General features: G+C 38.7%; 1 protein-coding gene across 9 annotated transcripts in view; it reads left to right on the top strand.

Moving 5' to 3' along the window:
- MANBA (mannosidase beta) overlaps positions 1-16208 on the top strand; it is a 52144-nt gene that overhangs the window by 23960 nt on the left and 11976 nt on the right. For 8 of the 9 annotated variants that reach the window (XM_033513887.1, XM_033513885.1, XM_033513883.1 and 5 more), the window contains 7 exons: positions 700-851; positions 1969-2086; positions 4173-4259; positions 4754-4921; positions 6836-7054; positions 8341-8505; positions 10241-10385. In XM_033513887.1, the coding sequence (XP_033369778.1) occupies positions 700-851; positions 1969-2086; positions 4173-4259; positions 4754-4921; positions 6836-7054; positions 8341-8505; positions 10241-10385 (1054 nt within the window). The remainder of the gene's footprint in view (positions 1-699; positions 852-1968; positions 2087-4172; positions 4260-4753; positions 4922-6835; positions 7055-8340; positions 8506-10240; positions 10386-16208) is intronic. The other variant, XM_033513888.1, reaches the window with a different exon arrangement.

Here is a 16208-nt window from a genome sequence, read left to right as displayed (position 1 = left end):
GTGCTTTATCTTTAGTACTTTACTCAGGGTGTTTATTTAGCTGAACTGATCTTTCTGAAACATTATTGCTGATTGTGCTGTTCCAACGCAGCTGTGATGGCCAGAGAGCCATTCACTTGCAAACTGGCATTTGTGTTTGCATGGTTATTTTTTGCTCTGTAAGTGCAAATACCTATTAAAAAGGTATAATTTCAGAGCAGGAAAAGGAGATCTTGCTTGTACTACCTGAATCTGATGCTAGGCATTCAGGGACAAGACTTAAAACTGAGCTGCTGCAGTCTCCTGGTAGAAAAAATTGCAGATTACATGGTGTTTCTGATCTGGTGCAACTACTGTGTTCCTCTTTCAGGCCTTCAGTGGACTTCTGACTGAACTCTGCAACAATCAAACTTCATCTGTCTCTTCCTTACATACTTGTGTGCACACGTACAGTTGTTTGCTCATGCTTTCTCTTAATGTGATAACAACTTTAGAAAGTGAACAGGCTTATTGAAAGAATTCTTTTTAGTAGTGTTCTACTGACCCAAAGTGTGTTTCATGCAAGGAGGAATTTAGAGATGAGACCATGTCTTTTGACTCCTTGACAAATTCTAAGCTGTTATTGTTCGGTTCAATCCCTTTTTGTAATGGTTTCCTTTATTTATGGCATTTTAATTCCTTTTTTTGTCACCTTTAAATCTAAGTTTCATGTCTTCACAGGTTTATTTTCGGACAGTAGAACTTGTTCAGGAGCCTATTCCTGGCTCACCAGGTCTGAGTTTCTACTTCAGAATCAATGGCCGACCCATTTTTATTAAGGGCTCAAACTGGATTCCAGCAGATTCTTTCCAGGACAGAGTGACCTATGACACGTAAGCCACATTTGATGTTCTCTAAGGATAAAGGATCATGTTTTCCTCCTCCTGATTCTCTCTATACCACCCTTGATCAAAAGTTGGCTTTAATGGGTAAAAATTTCAAGGTAGGATACTAATTGTTGTGGGTTGGAGGCTTCAGAATTAGGGCTAAATTAACATGAATAGATTTGAGTGATGTTCAAGGCATGTAGATGAAATTTCTGGTGGGAAGGTGCACTTCTGCAACTTCTTTGCAGTTCATAGTTACTGGCCTTTCAGGTATTTTTAGGGATGATCCTTAGGCTGTTTGACCTTATTGTCTGGGCACATCCATTGGTAGTCAGAGGATGTACACTTCATCCGTGTCCTAACCCATGTCATGTAGGGTTACAGAGGTGCATGGTTGCCTCTCCCCTTCTCCTGATCTCATCTAGGCTCTACTTGGATTTCAGTGCATGGCACCCTGGAGATGCAGGTGGGATGGGGGTTCCACTGTACCTGGTCTAAGCTTTGCTCTGGGTTATTGGGGAACCAGGACAACAGGGCATGGTGCAGTGTGCACACACATGCAATTTAGAGGCTGCCAGTATGATTCAAGGAGAAATGACTGGAGCCTAAAACCCTTAAAATGAGATTCCCAGTCTCAGTCTTTCTCCTCACCCTCTCACTCCCCTATTCTTGCTATTCATTATGGAACTCAGGAAGAGAATATACATTCCTGATTGTGTTTAAAGAGAATTTGAATTCAAGCAATTACGATACAAAGCAAGTAATATCAGGGGAGAAAAGACCAAAATGATTAATAAAACATAGTATTTCTAAATCTGGTCCTGCCAATACTTCTGTAAAAGCATTTACACGTGTGTCACTCCATCTATTTCTTAACAGTAGCAAGCAACTTTTTCTGCACAAAAAATTGCTTTTTGAGAGCTCTGTCCAGACATGCAGGTTTAGAAGCCAGAGTATTTTGATACTTTCTATTAGAGTTGTAAATCTAAGATTGCCTGCTAATGATTTAGATTTGGGGTTTTTTTTCGGTAGGGGCATTAGTTTCTTAATTTTTTTGTATAAACTTAGAAACTCTTAACTAATACTTTACAAAACTTGTATATCTCCTTTTTGTATTTGACAGACTAAGGCTACTGTTGAAGTCTGCAGCAGATGCTAACATGAATGCCCTTCGGGTTTGGGGAGGAGGAGTGTATGAACAAGATGAATTTTACGATATTTGTGATGAAATAGGAATAATGGTAAAAACAATAAACACAGAATACTTACTTAAAAACTGACAAGAACTTGTAAATGACAATCCACTTTAAATGGAAAAAAAAAAAGAATTAATACATTAGTTCTAGCCATCTTTCCAAAGGACAGTGTAGAGTATCAACATGAGAGGTCAGATTAACCTGATTTTTTGGTTGGCTGGTTGGGGTTCTTTAAGTTCTTTATAATTTGAATGGTTTCTGATTACAGAGGCTGTCTGTTAAATCTGTGATATTTTGGAAACTTTATAGTAGAAGGTTGCCATTAGGTAGAAGGTAGCCATGCTTTTCTCAGTTATGGAAATGGATTTTATTTCTTCTAAAAGTATTTTCCTCTTTTTAGCAATAGCTGTAAAGGTTTGGGGTTTTTGGTTCAAACTTTTCATTTGGCCCAAAGACAAACATGGAAGGCATTATCCAAGGGGCCATTTTAAACAAACTATAATTGAATATAAATGTTGCTGTAAGGTGAACACCTGCTGCAATCACTAATCCTAGATGAGTACCTTTGATTATATGAACTTGGAGGCATGCATTAATAAGTTTTGATGGAGTAGTGACTAGATGAATGAAGGCCAAGTTACTTTTGGTATTAAAAATCCTGGGAAGTGTTTGGTCTTGGTCAACACCATAAGAAGCAGGGAAACAGAATTCATACCTTGCTGCTTTCAGATGTGTGTACTTGCAAAAAAAAAAAAAAATTCAATCTATTTTAGTCATCTGAATGAGTGTCCTGATTTTCAAGGCTTCTGAGCACTTACAGTTCTTTAATTTTTGACACTAGGCACCTTAAGTAGGCCACTTAGATCTGTGTCTGTACAGTACTCAGTGCAAGATTTAGATCCTGTTTAACAGCCAAAATAGCAAGTAAATGCAGAAAATCAGACCCTTATTCTGGAGGGGGCAGTGGGGGAGGTTTTTAGTTTTGTTTCTTCTGATGGTCTTGCAAAGGCTTAAAAGTGCATTGAAGTCAAACTGTGCTTAAGGATAGCTTGCTGAGGGAAATAGTGAGAAAAAGTTTCTTTCAATGAAGAGTTTTGACACCAATAGTCACTAAAGGATTATGAGTGATTCTGCAGCAATAGCTTTGGTTTTTCTTTACAGTGTTAGGATCGTAACAATTATTAATGGCTCCATTATTCCCCACTGTCCTGTTCTTTATCTTCAGTTTCCTTAGGGAATGTGTGCTGAAAAGAGCCATGGAAAAGCATATTCTCACAGCAAGGAAAATGCAATTGTATGAGGAGCTGGTCTCTGTCTCTCTCTGTGTAGCACAGCATTTAGAAAAGTGGAGTCTCCTACAGACTCCTTTGGATTAAGGTGCTCTTTCTAAAGGTCTTTTCATTAATGTTTGAGATAAGGTAGACGGAACCTCAAGGTTATGGCAATTCAAAAAACAAAACAGGTAAACAAGAAATCTTATCCATGTCACTGGGCTTTCTTTCCCCTTTTTGTTAATTCTCCTGCAAGGTACAAATGGAGTTCATTGTTCTTGAATTGAAAGGATTGTTGTTCTCTAGTAGTATCTACTTGATCTTTCTTTGAAGAGAAAGACCACTCTATTTTTAAAGCATCTAGTTTGTTTCTGCCTCTCTTAGGTCAGATTTGCTGGTTTTAAGATGATTTTCTGTGCAGGTGTTTTCTTAACAAGTACACATTAACATCTGTTAAATGTGCTCAGTACCACATCAGAAGAATTGTCTCTTCTCATTAAGTAATGGGGATTTGATGTTACACCTGCAAAGTAGTAAATAAATATGAAATTGTTCTGTTCAGCTGCAAATTGCTCCATGTTCATATTTCTGATTATTCTGTTGGAACTCACAGAACTTCATCTACTGAGCAGAATTTTGCTCCTCAATGTAGGCTGTCAGGATCTCATTCCTGAGGGTAAATATTTCAGTACCCTGATATCGAGGATAAACACAGTGGAGTATGCACATACTTGAGCCCCATGGTGAATGTGATTTGTTTTCTGTCTGAACAAAGGATTGTGCATCCCAATAGCATATATTTTTCAAGTATGTAAAGTAACTTGTTGACAGTTTATTTTAATCTTTCTTTTCCCTTGTAGATTTGGCAGGATTTTATGTTTGCATGTGCGCTGTATCCAACCAACCAGAATTACTTGGAATCCGTAAGAGCAGAAGTTTCTCATCAGGTATTTTGTCCGTGTGTCAAAGCTCAATTTCACATTATCTATTTTTCATTGACTGACTGTATAAGTTAGCTTTCCAAAAATGGTTGTTTGGAAGTGTTTGTTAGTGTACCTTTCTGTAGCAGACACAAAATGTAACCTTGCTAAATCATCTTGAACTCTAACTGCTTTCAGGAGTGGTCAGTCAAGCAGACTGCGCAGAATTTATCCTTCACACATGGCTGAGTAGAGGTGGATGGTACATATGGGCATAAGGCAGATGTATGTCAACATATTAGAAGTTTTCCCTTCTGAAAGTGTATATTACAAAACTTTGAGCCTGGTGGCAAGCTGAGGGAATAGTGAACTGTATGGCAAAAATGGGAATTGTAGGCTTAGCATATATAATATACATATGGACATGTAATTCAACTAGTAATAGAGTGATTTTGAAAAAAAATTTCATTGTTAAGATAAGTAATTTTGCTTGACCTTTGAAATTGTAAGTTGTGTTTCAGGTACGACGCTTAAAATCTCATCCATCAATTATTCTGTGGAGCGGTAACAATGAAAATGAGGCAGCAATTGCAAGCAACTGGTTCTCCATACCTTATCCTGACATAGGAGCCTATATCAAAGACTACGTGACCCTTTATGTGAACAACATACGTGAAATAGTTCTTAGTGTAAGTAATCTTAAGAAACTGTAGGAGGATATGGCTTGGCAAAAGGTTTTAATGTTTGAGCAAGTTGGCATTTCCTTTTTTTAATAATTTTAAGACATGAGAAAGAGCATGTTGGGAAATTGTCCTTTCCCAGCTCTCCTAAACAACTCTCTAAACTCAAAAGTTATTCTCAAAGGAAAAAAAAAAATTACTTGTCTTTAACATTTTGTGATGTGTAAAGTAAGACTTGAAAGTGTAGTTGATATTGCTTCTTTTTTCTTTCCTGCTTTTAGTATGTCCACAAGTGCCTTCACTTCCAGTGGACAAAAATCAACTTGCCCATTAGTTAATTAATCTAGATGATCAGGTTTCCTTTATCCTGATTTTGTTGAAGAATACTGTGAAAAGCATTTAACAACCCTCAGGTCTTTTAATAGCAGTTGAAGAAATCTATAAAGATGTTATTTCTTCAGAATGTGACTGAATATTTTTTCTTCTAAGCAGGTAAAGCAAAAGAGATGCTAAACATTGAACTCGTGCTGTGTAGTCATTATATTGATTTTGTAAACAAAATATTGGTATTCTACAGTATATGCAGACAAAGTGAAACATTTTGATCTAAAATTTAAATGGCAAGTATGCAGTCCACAAACACCTGGAATCCTTGATGAAGTCTAGTGTGATTAGGCACTACCCATTTTGCACAGGTTTTGTAGGTTTATTTCTCCTCTTAGGAGATTCTAGCTTTCTGTGGAGGCATGCCGTGGTGGTTTTGTGATTAACATTACTTGGGGGGCCAGTGTGTGTGCAACAAAGTGAGGTGTTCTGGCTTGATACTTGTGCTGTATTGCCATCCAAGACGGACCCATTTTTATTTTAAATCCATAGAATAACTATTTTGAGTGCAAAAAGGAACCATGGAGGGAGATAGCTTCAGGTCCTGTGTAATACAAGCCAACTGAGGAAGCCTGTAACTATTAGTAGTACTGGACTTGGTAACTTGAAAAGACTTCTACCTTTGAGTTGAAGATTTCAGGGAATCCAGGATTTCCTGCAGTAAATTGTTTCAGTTAATTATTACTTACTCAAATCAAGAAAAAAAGACAAAGATGGGGCAGCAGGACTGTTGCTTAAAATGAAGCACATGTCTGAGTGCATTGATGTGTTTGAGCCAATTGCAGTAACTTGTAACTAACTCGGGCCTCTCTCTTACTAGAAGTAGGGTGTTAAGTTAATTATACCTGCAAAAGGATTCCTTCAGTACTTTGTAGGCTACTCTTAAAAGATTTAGTATTCTAAGTCTACTGAGGCTATAAATAAAGGCAGCTCTGAGCAATTTGAAATGTAACCCTTCTTGTAGTCTCATCTGTCTTAGCATGCAGAGCCAGCTAAAATGACAATAACCTGTAATGATACCATGCAAGCATTAAAAGTAGAATACCTTGGATTTTTTTGGACTAAATTTAGGTGACTCTTTAATAAGAAAGGAGAAAATCATGGCCTTGTTCCTGCAAAAACACTGCAAAAGTAATAATTTTTCATAAAGAAGTCACAGTACTCAAATATTAATGTTCCTTGAGTATATATTTCACAAGGCACACTTTAAATAGCCTTCATTAAGAATTTAGAGGCATATAAAGATAGAGAATCTCTCGATGTGAGGAGAGAATCCCTCAGAACAGCAGAGCAAGCAGAATCATGCCCAGCTGTCCTCCAAGAACATAAGTAAGAAGCTAATTAAGCAAGTAAAGATGATGAATGTTAGGACATAAAAAGGGAATGTTTCCTAAGTGGTGACTCAGAAATTTGGAAAAAGCATGTCTCCCTGCTCCCAACCCCCTCTTTTCAAAAAATGGTCTGTGTATTCAGATGGTAAAAGCCAATCACTTTGTAAGAGGGTTGTAGTTTTGTTTTGTTTTGTTTTTAAAATCCCAGGAAGATAAGAGTCGTCCTTTTGTTGCATCCAGTCCCACCAATGGCTTGGAGTCAGTTAAAGAAGGCTGGCTTTCCAGGGATCCTTACGACACCCATTATGGTGACACACACTTCTATGACTACAACAGTGACTGCTGGAACTGGACAGTGTATCCTAAAACTCGTTTTGCTTCCGAGTATGGATTTCAATCCTGGCCTTCCTTCAGTACAATTGAAAAGGTAAGGCTGGGTTCCACACCTTCCTGTCCCTTTCGCTCTCATTTAGTGAGGGCAATGAGTCTCTTCCCGTCCAGACTGTAGCAGCGTATTGTTAGGTGTAGTATGGCACAGGTGGGATAGAGGTGTGTGCTGGTGGGGAGGGAGGGGATGAAACCATACTCTGTTTCCCTCCTCAGTGTTCAATATACTTACCTTGATGTTGCAAGAGGGACCTTGTTTGGATGAGAGACTGTTATGAAACTGTTATTTCTAGTAGTAATTCTATTTAATGTATAGCTCAGTAATGATTGACTTACATCTGTTTACTGTTGTAGCATCTAGGGAGATGTATTTGAGAAAGAGAAGAAACACGACAAAAGCTGAATTGTGCTGGCTTTTAAAATATTTTGATTTTTATGTATTTTACAAATTTCTTACATTTAAATTATTTGTTTCTTAATGTATTGCATGTAAGAGGATTTGGTTTTGTCTTTGCTAAATTTAGCTATTATATGTTCTATCTTACTTAGCAAAGTAGAGCAGAGACATATCATGCCTGTTTATCCATTTGTCCAGGGAGCGATGTTAATATTTGTGCATACAACCAAAAGGAGTTTGGAACATTCTTTTCAATTTGCTGGGCAAAGCATATTATCTGAAGCATAATCAGAACATTCATCTACATGAATAAAAATAAAAATTATTCAATCCAGCCTAAAAAGAAACAAATTTAAATAAGATTGTTTGGAGAGAGTAATTACAATGAAAACTTGGCAAAAAAAACTTAATGAGTTATATTGTGTTGTTCTCTTTAGTTGAAAAAAGCTATTTTATGATCATTTGTTATCAGAGGCAAGTTTTGAAGATGTATATACATATTATTAGAATTTATAGCCTTACTAACTTACGTAACTTTTGTACCTAGGTGTGTTTGACTAGATTACATACTTCCACATAAATCTAGTGTGTTTCTGATTTTCTCTGAGTACAAGCAAAACTCAGGTCCCTTGGCCAGCCCAAACCTTAGGACAAATAAGTTAAAAGCCACTGAGACAAAAGTTGCTCTTCTGGGGTTCAGCAGCCATGTCTGTTTTCATTTATTTGTAGAAGGAGTGTCAGCAAAGGGTGTTAGGGATTCAAAATCCTTGCATAACTACATGGGGCAGTGTAGAAATAAGCTACCAGTTGTAAGGTTTTGGATTATGTCATTAGGCTGTAATGGATATCCTTTCCTCAGTATCCTGGCTGTCATTAAATGTAGATTCTACCTTTTCATTCAGATACCTTACTTTTGTGGTTTTTGAAAGGTTTCCTCCCCTGAGGACTGGTCCTACACAAGCAATTTTTCTCTCCATCGGCAGCACCATGATGGTGGCAATATTCAGATGCTTCAAGAGATTAGGCGTCATTTCAAGCTTCCCCAGAGCCCAGATCCTGTAAAACAATTGAAAGATATTATCTACCTCACTCAGGTAACAGTGATGTCTTCCATAGAAGTAGCTGTCAGTATTTGTTCCATTAAGTTCTGTCAGCTGTTAGAACTGCACCTGGTCCCTTAGGCAGTGTTCCATCATATGGAAGGTTTCCATACTGAAGAACTGGAGAATCCAGTTTAATTTGGAGCTAGCATGTCTCTTTTATTGTAGAGAGAATCCAATTTTCATGATAGAAGGACTAGAATAATCAAGGAATTACTCAGAAACTGTCTCAACTGGGAGAAAGTCTGTCATTATGTGCTGCCTTGATCCTTGTCCCCAGCTGGGCTCATGTAGCTGGGGGAGGATACAGGCATGTGCTGGGCTTTCATGGTACAACATTATTCCAAGTGCTGCATGTTACTCCCTGTTCCAGGGTGGGGATGTTTTGCTCTTCATGTGGCCCCTGTAGGCTCACTGCTTTGATCTGTGGAGCACACAAGCTTTGGAAACAACTTTTTTTCCAAAGAATGTAGTTCTCTATTAATTAGGTTAGTACTAGCTTTTTTTTTTTTTTTTTTTTTAATGGACTCAAATATTGATGTTTTAGAGAATATATTTTGGGGTTTTTTTCACAGCAGAAGGGTATATTTTACTCTTTATTCATAGCAGTTCCACATCATGCTTCCCTCTTTATTTGTGATTTCTGTGCAACTTTTAAAAGATGCTAAGTAACTTTCTAATGCTATTAGGCAAATTGAAAGTGCTGTTAATTTTTGTTGTGTTTCAAGAATTTCTGAAACACTCTTGATGGAAATAGCTGCACACTCACTAAGTTTCTAATGTTTGAGAGCTGCTGTCAGCAAGTTTTATATAAAAGCAAAATAGCTTGAGAATTTTTGGCACTTTTGACAAGAGAACAAGGATAGATAATGCTGTAAAATTGAAACCAGGAGCAAAGCTTGCACCATGAGGTCCTGACTCAAAAAAGCTCTGAGAGTTTCTTTAAGGCTAGGTCTATCAAGGCCTTATTAACAGCTTAAACAATTTAATACCAAAGTAAGGATAGCAAAAAGGCTAAAGAAAGCAAACTTGCTTTAGAGGTTAACTAGAAATAATATCTTTACCTTTTGGGCTGTCCTAAAGGCTTTTAATTTTATTTTAAGGATTTCTTTATATTTCCCCAGCCTGACTGTAATAAACTGTGTGAAGAACATAGCAGCCTGTTTAGCATCCACTGAGAGTTTGGCCAATGAAAAATCTGAGAAGTGGTTTCTAGATGACATGGAGAAGCAGAAAAGGAGTGGGAGTGCAGCTGAAAAAATAGTTGCTTTTCTGATGTACAGTTTTGACTTGTATAGTGAAAATGTAAGTTCAGAGTGTAGGGGTTTAGACACCAAGGTAATGTATGCTGAAGGTAATGCAGCTTAACATCATTTTGCATCTCTGGAGGGAGTTATTTAAATTAATGTAGAAAAATACTTATTTTAAATTTCATTTTCTTTTCCTTGTCTTTGATTTGCCTTTCAAAGACCATCTTCACTGAATGGAAGTAGCCCCATATGAGATTCTTGAAGGGTACTGCTTGCAAAGCTGTTGGGATCTGCTAGGAATAGATCTTCTTCCAGCAGAGATCCACTGCACTGCAGGTGGATACTCCTCAGGGCTCAAGTGTAAAGTTATGTGCTGTTGCTGTGAAGTCTGTGTTGTGTATCTATATATTCAAACATGTTTTGAAAAAAAAGTAAAATTCAATATACCTAAAATATTTTTTATCTCTTTGCTGACCAAGGTGATGCAAGCTCAGTGTGTAAAGACAGAAACTGAATTCTATCGTTTTAGTCAAAGTGAAATAATCAATGGAGAAGGACACACAATGGGAGCTCTGTACTGGCAACTCAATGACATTTGGCAGGCTCCTTCATGGGCTTCCTTGGGTAAGTTTGTGACAATCTGGTAAAATGCACCAGCTACCAGTTGTGTTTTCCTCATCTGGAAGTATCAGAATAAGAAATATAACTCTGCCCTGTCTCTTGGGTAGCTTTACAAACTTCGAACGTATTTCTGTCCATCCTTTAGAAATTCATTCCAGGATGGGATTTATGATGTAAAAATTGAGCATCTAGATTTTTTCTGTAGTCAGTTGGGGGGAGAGATGATTATCTCCAAATGTGATTCATTGTGTCCTTAGCTGTCTTAGAACTAGGAAGAAGAATTATCTTCTCCATGATGAATTTGATTTTCACAGAACTTCATAAGATATCTCTCACCCAGCATAGCTTCTGAGAAGCTTTTTATAGAAGGTGACTGGCAGAGAATTGATGTCTAACTTGGTGTCAGATGGGGTGAATCACTCCTGTTGACTAAATTATTCTTCTAATGTGCTATTTACACATACTATTTTTTCCTCTTAAAACACAAAAATAATCAGACGTATAAAGAGATAAGTAACTTAGGCAGTAAGAAGTAGAGAGGAATGAGGAATGTGTGGCATGAGGGAAGTGTCTGTGTTTCATGCTCCAAACATTTTGCCTAGAAGTCATTTTGAAATGGAGAAGTCCTATGGCAGCTGTATAAGGACTTGGGTAGATTCTCTTTCAATTTTAGTTATTTCTCATGTATTTTGGGTTTGAAAGTCTTTATTTAAGCATTTTACATGTGAAAAAATACAAGAAAAGTAAAAAAAGCTAAGAGAACAAGTAAGACTGTCTATGGGCAGTCTTGATGTGTCCTTGGAACAAAATGCCATTTTGCCTGCTTTTAAGAAAAAATTAGCCCACGCCATCCTCCCTCTTTTTTTCTGGGAGATGTTTATCCCCTTCCTTTTTTTTTTTTTTAAATTTTATTTTTTTTTTATTAATCTAAGCAAAATAACTGCAACAACAAAGGAAAAAGCAGTACAAGAAAGAGACTAATTTATTTAAATATTAAGGCAGTGGTCCAGCTATGATGCTTATCTTTCTGGACTTTCTAGACTTGTATTAGGAAATGGAATATCACAATGTTCATTTTTATGATTCTAGCAGTGAGTGATGCTCTTAGGCTTTAAGTGCCTCAAGAGAAAAAGATGCTTGGAGAAGTGTCCATTTGTAAAGACAGGTGTATTGATAGATGCAATGGTTGTGGAGACCATAAATGTCTTTTTGAGTACAGAGATGACATCACTTTAGAATATTTATCAAATACTTGAATTATTCATATGTTGTTGAAGTTGGTTTAGAAGAAAGAAGCTCAGCAGAGATACAGCTGTCCCTTTGTTTTGTTGTATTCCCTCAGTGAGATGAGGAAAGGTTTAATATTCATTTAATTAGGCAGTGCGGTAGAGGGATTTTGAAATGCTAATATCTGAAATTATGCAAGACTTCGGAGAAATTAGTTTTATTTGCACTTCAAAAACATGTTTCTGCATCTTGTTAGATGGCACAGTAGTATCAATCACCAATGAGTGCTTTTATTTAAATCTGTTACTTTGCAGAAAGTCATGGAGGGGTTTACATAATTTCCGGTACAAAGCAGAAATGTTTCCACATGGTGGGGAAGGAAGAAGGTAGCAAATGTTTCTCCTTTTAACTTTTACCTTTAAGATGTTTCCTTGGGTTGAATGAAAACACAGCAGGGCCCTTGTATCACAGTACTTCTGCCTTCATCTCAGAAGTAAACAGGTTTTATCACAACTGGGTTCTGACTGTTAGCACCTAGCTGTGAAGCTGGCTGTGCCATGTTGGATGCTTTAACATCTCTGCAGTATGTTTTGGTGGAGTGCTGTGACACTCCCAGACAAGTGTCACCTTGAGGTACCCAAGGTTGTCATGAGATTTCCTTGAAAAGATAACTGGCTTTTATTGCAGATTCAATATTTGGTGCCCCTGGTGAGCCCTGGTACAGGCTGTTATGGAGAATAATTGATCTGAATTCATGAGGCTGAGGTGAGGAAAGAACTAGCAGCATGTTTCTTGGTTTGCATTTAATGGTGCAAAGTGGTTAATTTAAGATCATTTCAGGGAGATCTGTTTATTTGCACTCCTGCCATCAGTGTAGAAGGCTTCAGGGAAAAGTCAGATGAAAGGGTACTGGAGTCTCATTACAAACCTAACTTTAGTTTCCTGTTGTGAAGTTTAATGCTACAGGGAGTGCAAACCCCTTGTTATTGTCAGGAAAAATTGAGGAACATGGATTTCTGTAAGAATTTTTCTAAATGTGGTGAGAGGAGGAGAAAACCACCCTAGGGCTATTTTAAATAACTTTTGACTGTTGCCTTTGGGCATGCATGTCTGTAACAGGAAAGTTTAAACCCAGAGGTTTCTCATGATAACTTCCTGACCTCCAGATTTTTTACATCCATTTTTGGGCATGTGTGCATGGTGTATTTGATATGCAACTTGCCTGTTTTTAAATAAAGGTATCTATCTAACTCTGGTCTTATGGAAATCAAGACAGCAGAAGAACTGAAAAATATGGGCTTTTAAATTAGCTTCAGTTTTCCTTGCTGTCTGAAGTTACTTTGACAAATGTATTATCAAGATCCTGATGCTAGAAAAGTTGTCTTTGGAAAACACTTCACGTGTGAAACTGCTACAGCAGTTGAGTTTTGGTTCTTCAAAATGGCCGTAGTATTTTTGGGAAGGGAAATACCAGTCTTAAAAGCTGATCAGAGTTAAGCAGACTAATGATTTTTCAAACATTCCAAAACAATGGTATCATAGTAGTGGAGTGTGTTTTGAAATGGTCCAAACTTCTAAGTGTGTGGTTTGTTTGATTTTGTTTGTTGGTTGAGGTTTTTGTTTGCTTGGGTTTCCCTGTGGAAGTTTAATGCCATGTTCACTGAGTGTCGTGTTCTCTGCTGTAAAGGTTTTCTGAGGAGCTCTGCTGCCTAGGTAGCAAACCTCCTCTCTTTCCCTCTGCAGTGTGGCTGTGTAATCCAGTTGGAAATCAAGGCACAGCAGAGATTGAGAGAAGGACCCATTCAAAAAGAAACCGGATTTTATATTACACTAAGTAGCAGAAACTTCTCTACATCAATTGTGTTATTCATTTCACATGTAAGATAGCTGAAGCCTAGATTTTCATGATGTGAATTAAGCTCAGGAAAAAAAAATTGAGTCAACAGGCACTGAAACCTCAGACCATGATGGGTAACTTGTCTGAGCTTGTGGTGGACTCTGCCTGGATTCTTCAGTGAGCAACATCTATTGCACTGGCAATTTAATTAATTGACAATTAGAGTTCCAGGAAGTTGTGCAGCAGTCCTGAGGGCTTTAGAGATTTCAACCCCTCCCAGACTCTCTCTGCCCATTTCTCATACAAGGCCCATAGCTTTTGTTTGTTGGACAGATACTGCCCCCCACTTTATTCTGTTTCAGATAATCCATCCCCAGTCCAAATCTCCCATCTTCTCAAGTTTAATGACTGAAGAGTAATTTGTTAGCACCCCCTGTTTTTGGTAGACTTATTCTTTAAAGCACCAGTGTTTTCTGTAAGTGTCCTTGGAATGCCAGAACATGCCTTTGTTCATATCAACAGGGGATCAGACCCAGCCAGCACAGGTTTGTGAAAGGCAGGTCCTGCTTGACCAACTTGATCTCCTGTTACAAGTTGACGCAGTTGGTGAATGAGGAAAGGCTGTGGTTGTTGTCTGCCTAGACTTTAGCAATGCCTTAATGCCATTTCCCACAACATTCTCCTGGAGAAACTGGCTGCTCATGATACAGATGGGTGCGCTATTCACCACGAAAACAAACTGGCTGGAGGGACAGGGCGAGTGTGATGGTGAATGGATTCACATCCAGCTGACTGTGGGTCACTACTGGGATTTCCCAGGGCTCAGTACTGGGGCCAGCCCTACCTAATATCTTTATAAAGGATCTGAACAAGTGCTTCAAGTGCACCCTCATCCAGTTTGCAGTCAACACCAAGTTGGGTGGGAGTGGTAGTAAGGCTCTGCAGAAAGATCTGGACAGGCTGGATCAATGCACTGAGGCCAGTTTTATGAGGTTCAACAAGGTCAGGTGCCAAGTTCTGCGCTTAGGTTACAACACTCCAGGCAATGCTGTGGGCTGGGGCAGAGTGGCTGGGAAGCTGCCCAGTGGAAATGGACCTGGGGCTGCTGGTCAACAGCGGCTGAACATGAGCCAGCAGTGCCCCGGGGCCAAGAAGGTCAGCAGCATCCTGGCTTGTGTCTGTGGCCAGGAGGAGTAGGGAAGGGATTGTTCCCCTGTACTCTGCACCATTGAGGTTGCACCTCAAATTCTGTGTTCAGTTCTGAGCCCTTCACTGCAAGAAGGACACTGAGGTGCTGGAGCATGTCCAGAAAAGGGCAATGGAGCAGGGGAAGGGCTGGAGCACAAGGTTTACGGAGAGCGGCTGAGGGAGCTGGGGGTGTTTAGCCTGGAGGAAAGGAGGCTGGGACACACAAACACACATACCTCCACACCCCCTGCTTCAACTACCTGAATGGAGGTCACAGTGAGGTGGGGGTTGGCCCCTTTTCTCCATTAACAAGTGACAGGACAAGAGGAAATGGCATCAAGTTGTACCAGTGGAGGTTTAAATTGGATCTTCGCCAAGGTGTTGTCAAGCTTTGGAGTGGGCTGCCCAGGGAAGTGGTGGAATCACCCTTCCCTGAGATGCATTTATAAGATGTACAAATGTGGCATGGGAACTTAGGGACATGGTTTAATGGTGCACTTGGGAGGTGAACAGCTGAACTTGATCCTAGAGGTCTTTTCCATCACAGATAGCTCTACAGTTCTATACTGAAAGGCATCAATATACTGAGTATGTTCATCAGTTTATCAACTGTCTGTTTTGAAGAAATGCAGCTGCCTCTCCTGAAGTTTTCGTCCAGCCTTATCTCTTTGGTTTGCTTCAGTGCAGTTAACTTGAATGCCAGTGGTGTTTTTGCTGGCAGCAGACTGATCTCATAGCACACTTCAATCTTGTGTGGGTTTTCCAGGCAGATAAGAGCTTCTCTTGTTCTCCAAGCTAGCTGGTTGTGAACTTGCTGAGAACAATGTGATGTGTAATGTGCTAAGTTGGAGCTAATGCACTTATTCTTCACAAAGTTCATTCATGTTTATGTGGAGTGCAGACAAAGCATGTTCGAGTCTCCCTGGGAAAGCCACAACAAGCCTTTAAAGACTACTCTGGATAAGTCTTTAATTATGAGATGTTTGAAAGTGCTAAGAGCTTTGTACAAGAACCAAAACCAAGAGAGTAAATGCTAAGAGAGTTACAAGAAAAACATCTCACTGAAAATATTCTTCATACATCATAAAGCATACATCAGCTTTAAACTTGTATAAAATAAGGAGCCAGAAACAAGAATGAAAACCACTATCTAACTTTTCTTTCCTTGTGAGATGGTGCAGCTGACTTGATACTTCTTTTTAGTGCCATTTCAATGACTGGATAATGGTTGAGCAAAGACAAACTTAAAATGCAGACAGTGGATGCTAGATTGAATGTTAATAGAGGAGGAAATAGATGCAGCTTCTCTTTCAAAATTATTACATGGCAGTGTTGCAAAGCAAAAAAGCAAAATTGCTTTTTTTGGAGAGGATGCAGAGTTTGATGGCTTTTCCAGTTTAATGGCAGACTTTCAAAGTATTAAAAGTAATGAGGTACAGCTTTCCATTAAAGAAGCAGCATGAACTGTTTGTCATCTGTCTGTCATGGATACTAACTCCCATGGAGGAGGTGTTGTCTCTAGATCTTGGCAGATTTGTTTTGCCAAGCTCACAGTTGTCTTTGGTTTGGGAATT

The sequence above is a fragment of the Parus major genome, chromosome 4 (genome assembly GCF_001522545.3).
Source record: "Parus major isolate Abel chromosome 4, Parus_major1.1, whole genome shotgun sequence".
Classification (NCBI taxonomy): Eukaryota; Metazoa; Chordata; class Aves; order Passeriformes; family Paridae; genus Parus; species Parus major.
Note: the sequence above shows the minus strand (reverse complement) of the source record. Positions and strands in the feature narration are given on the sequence as shown.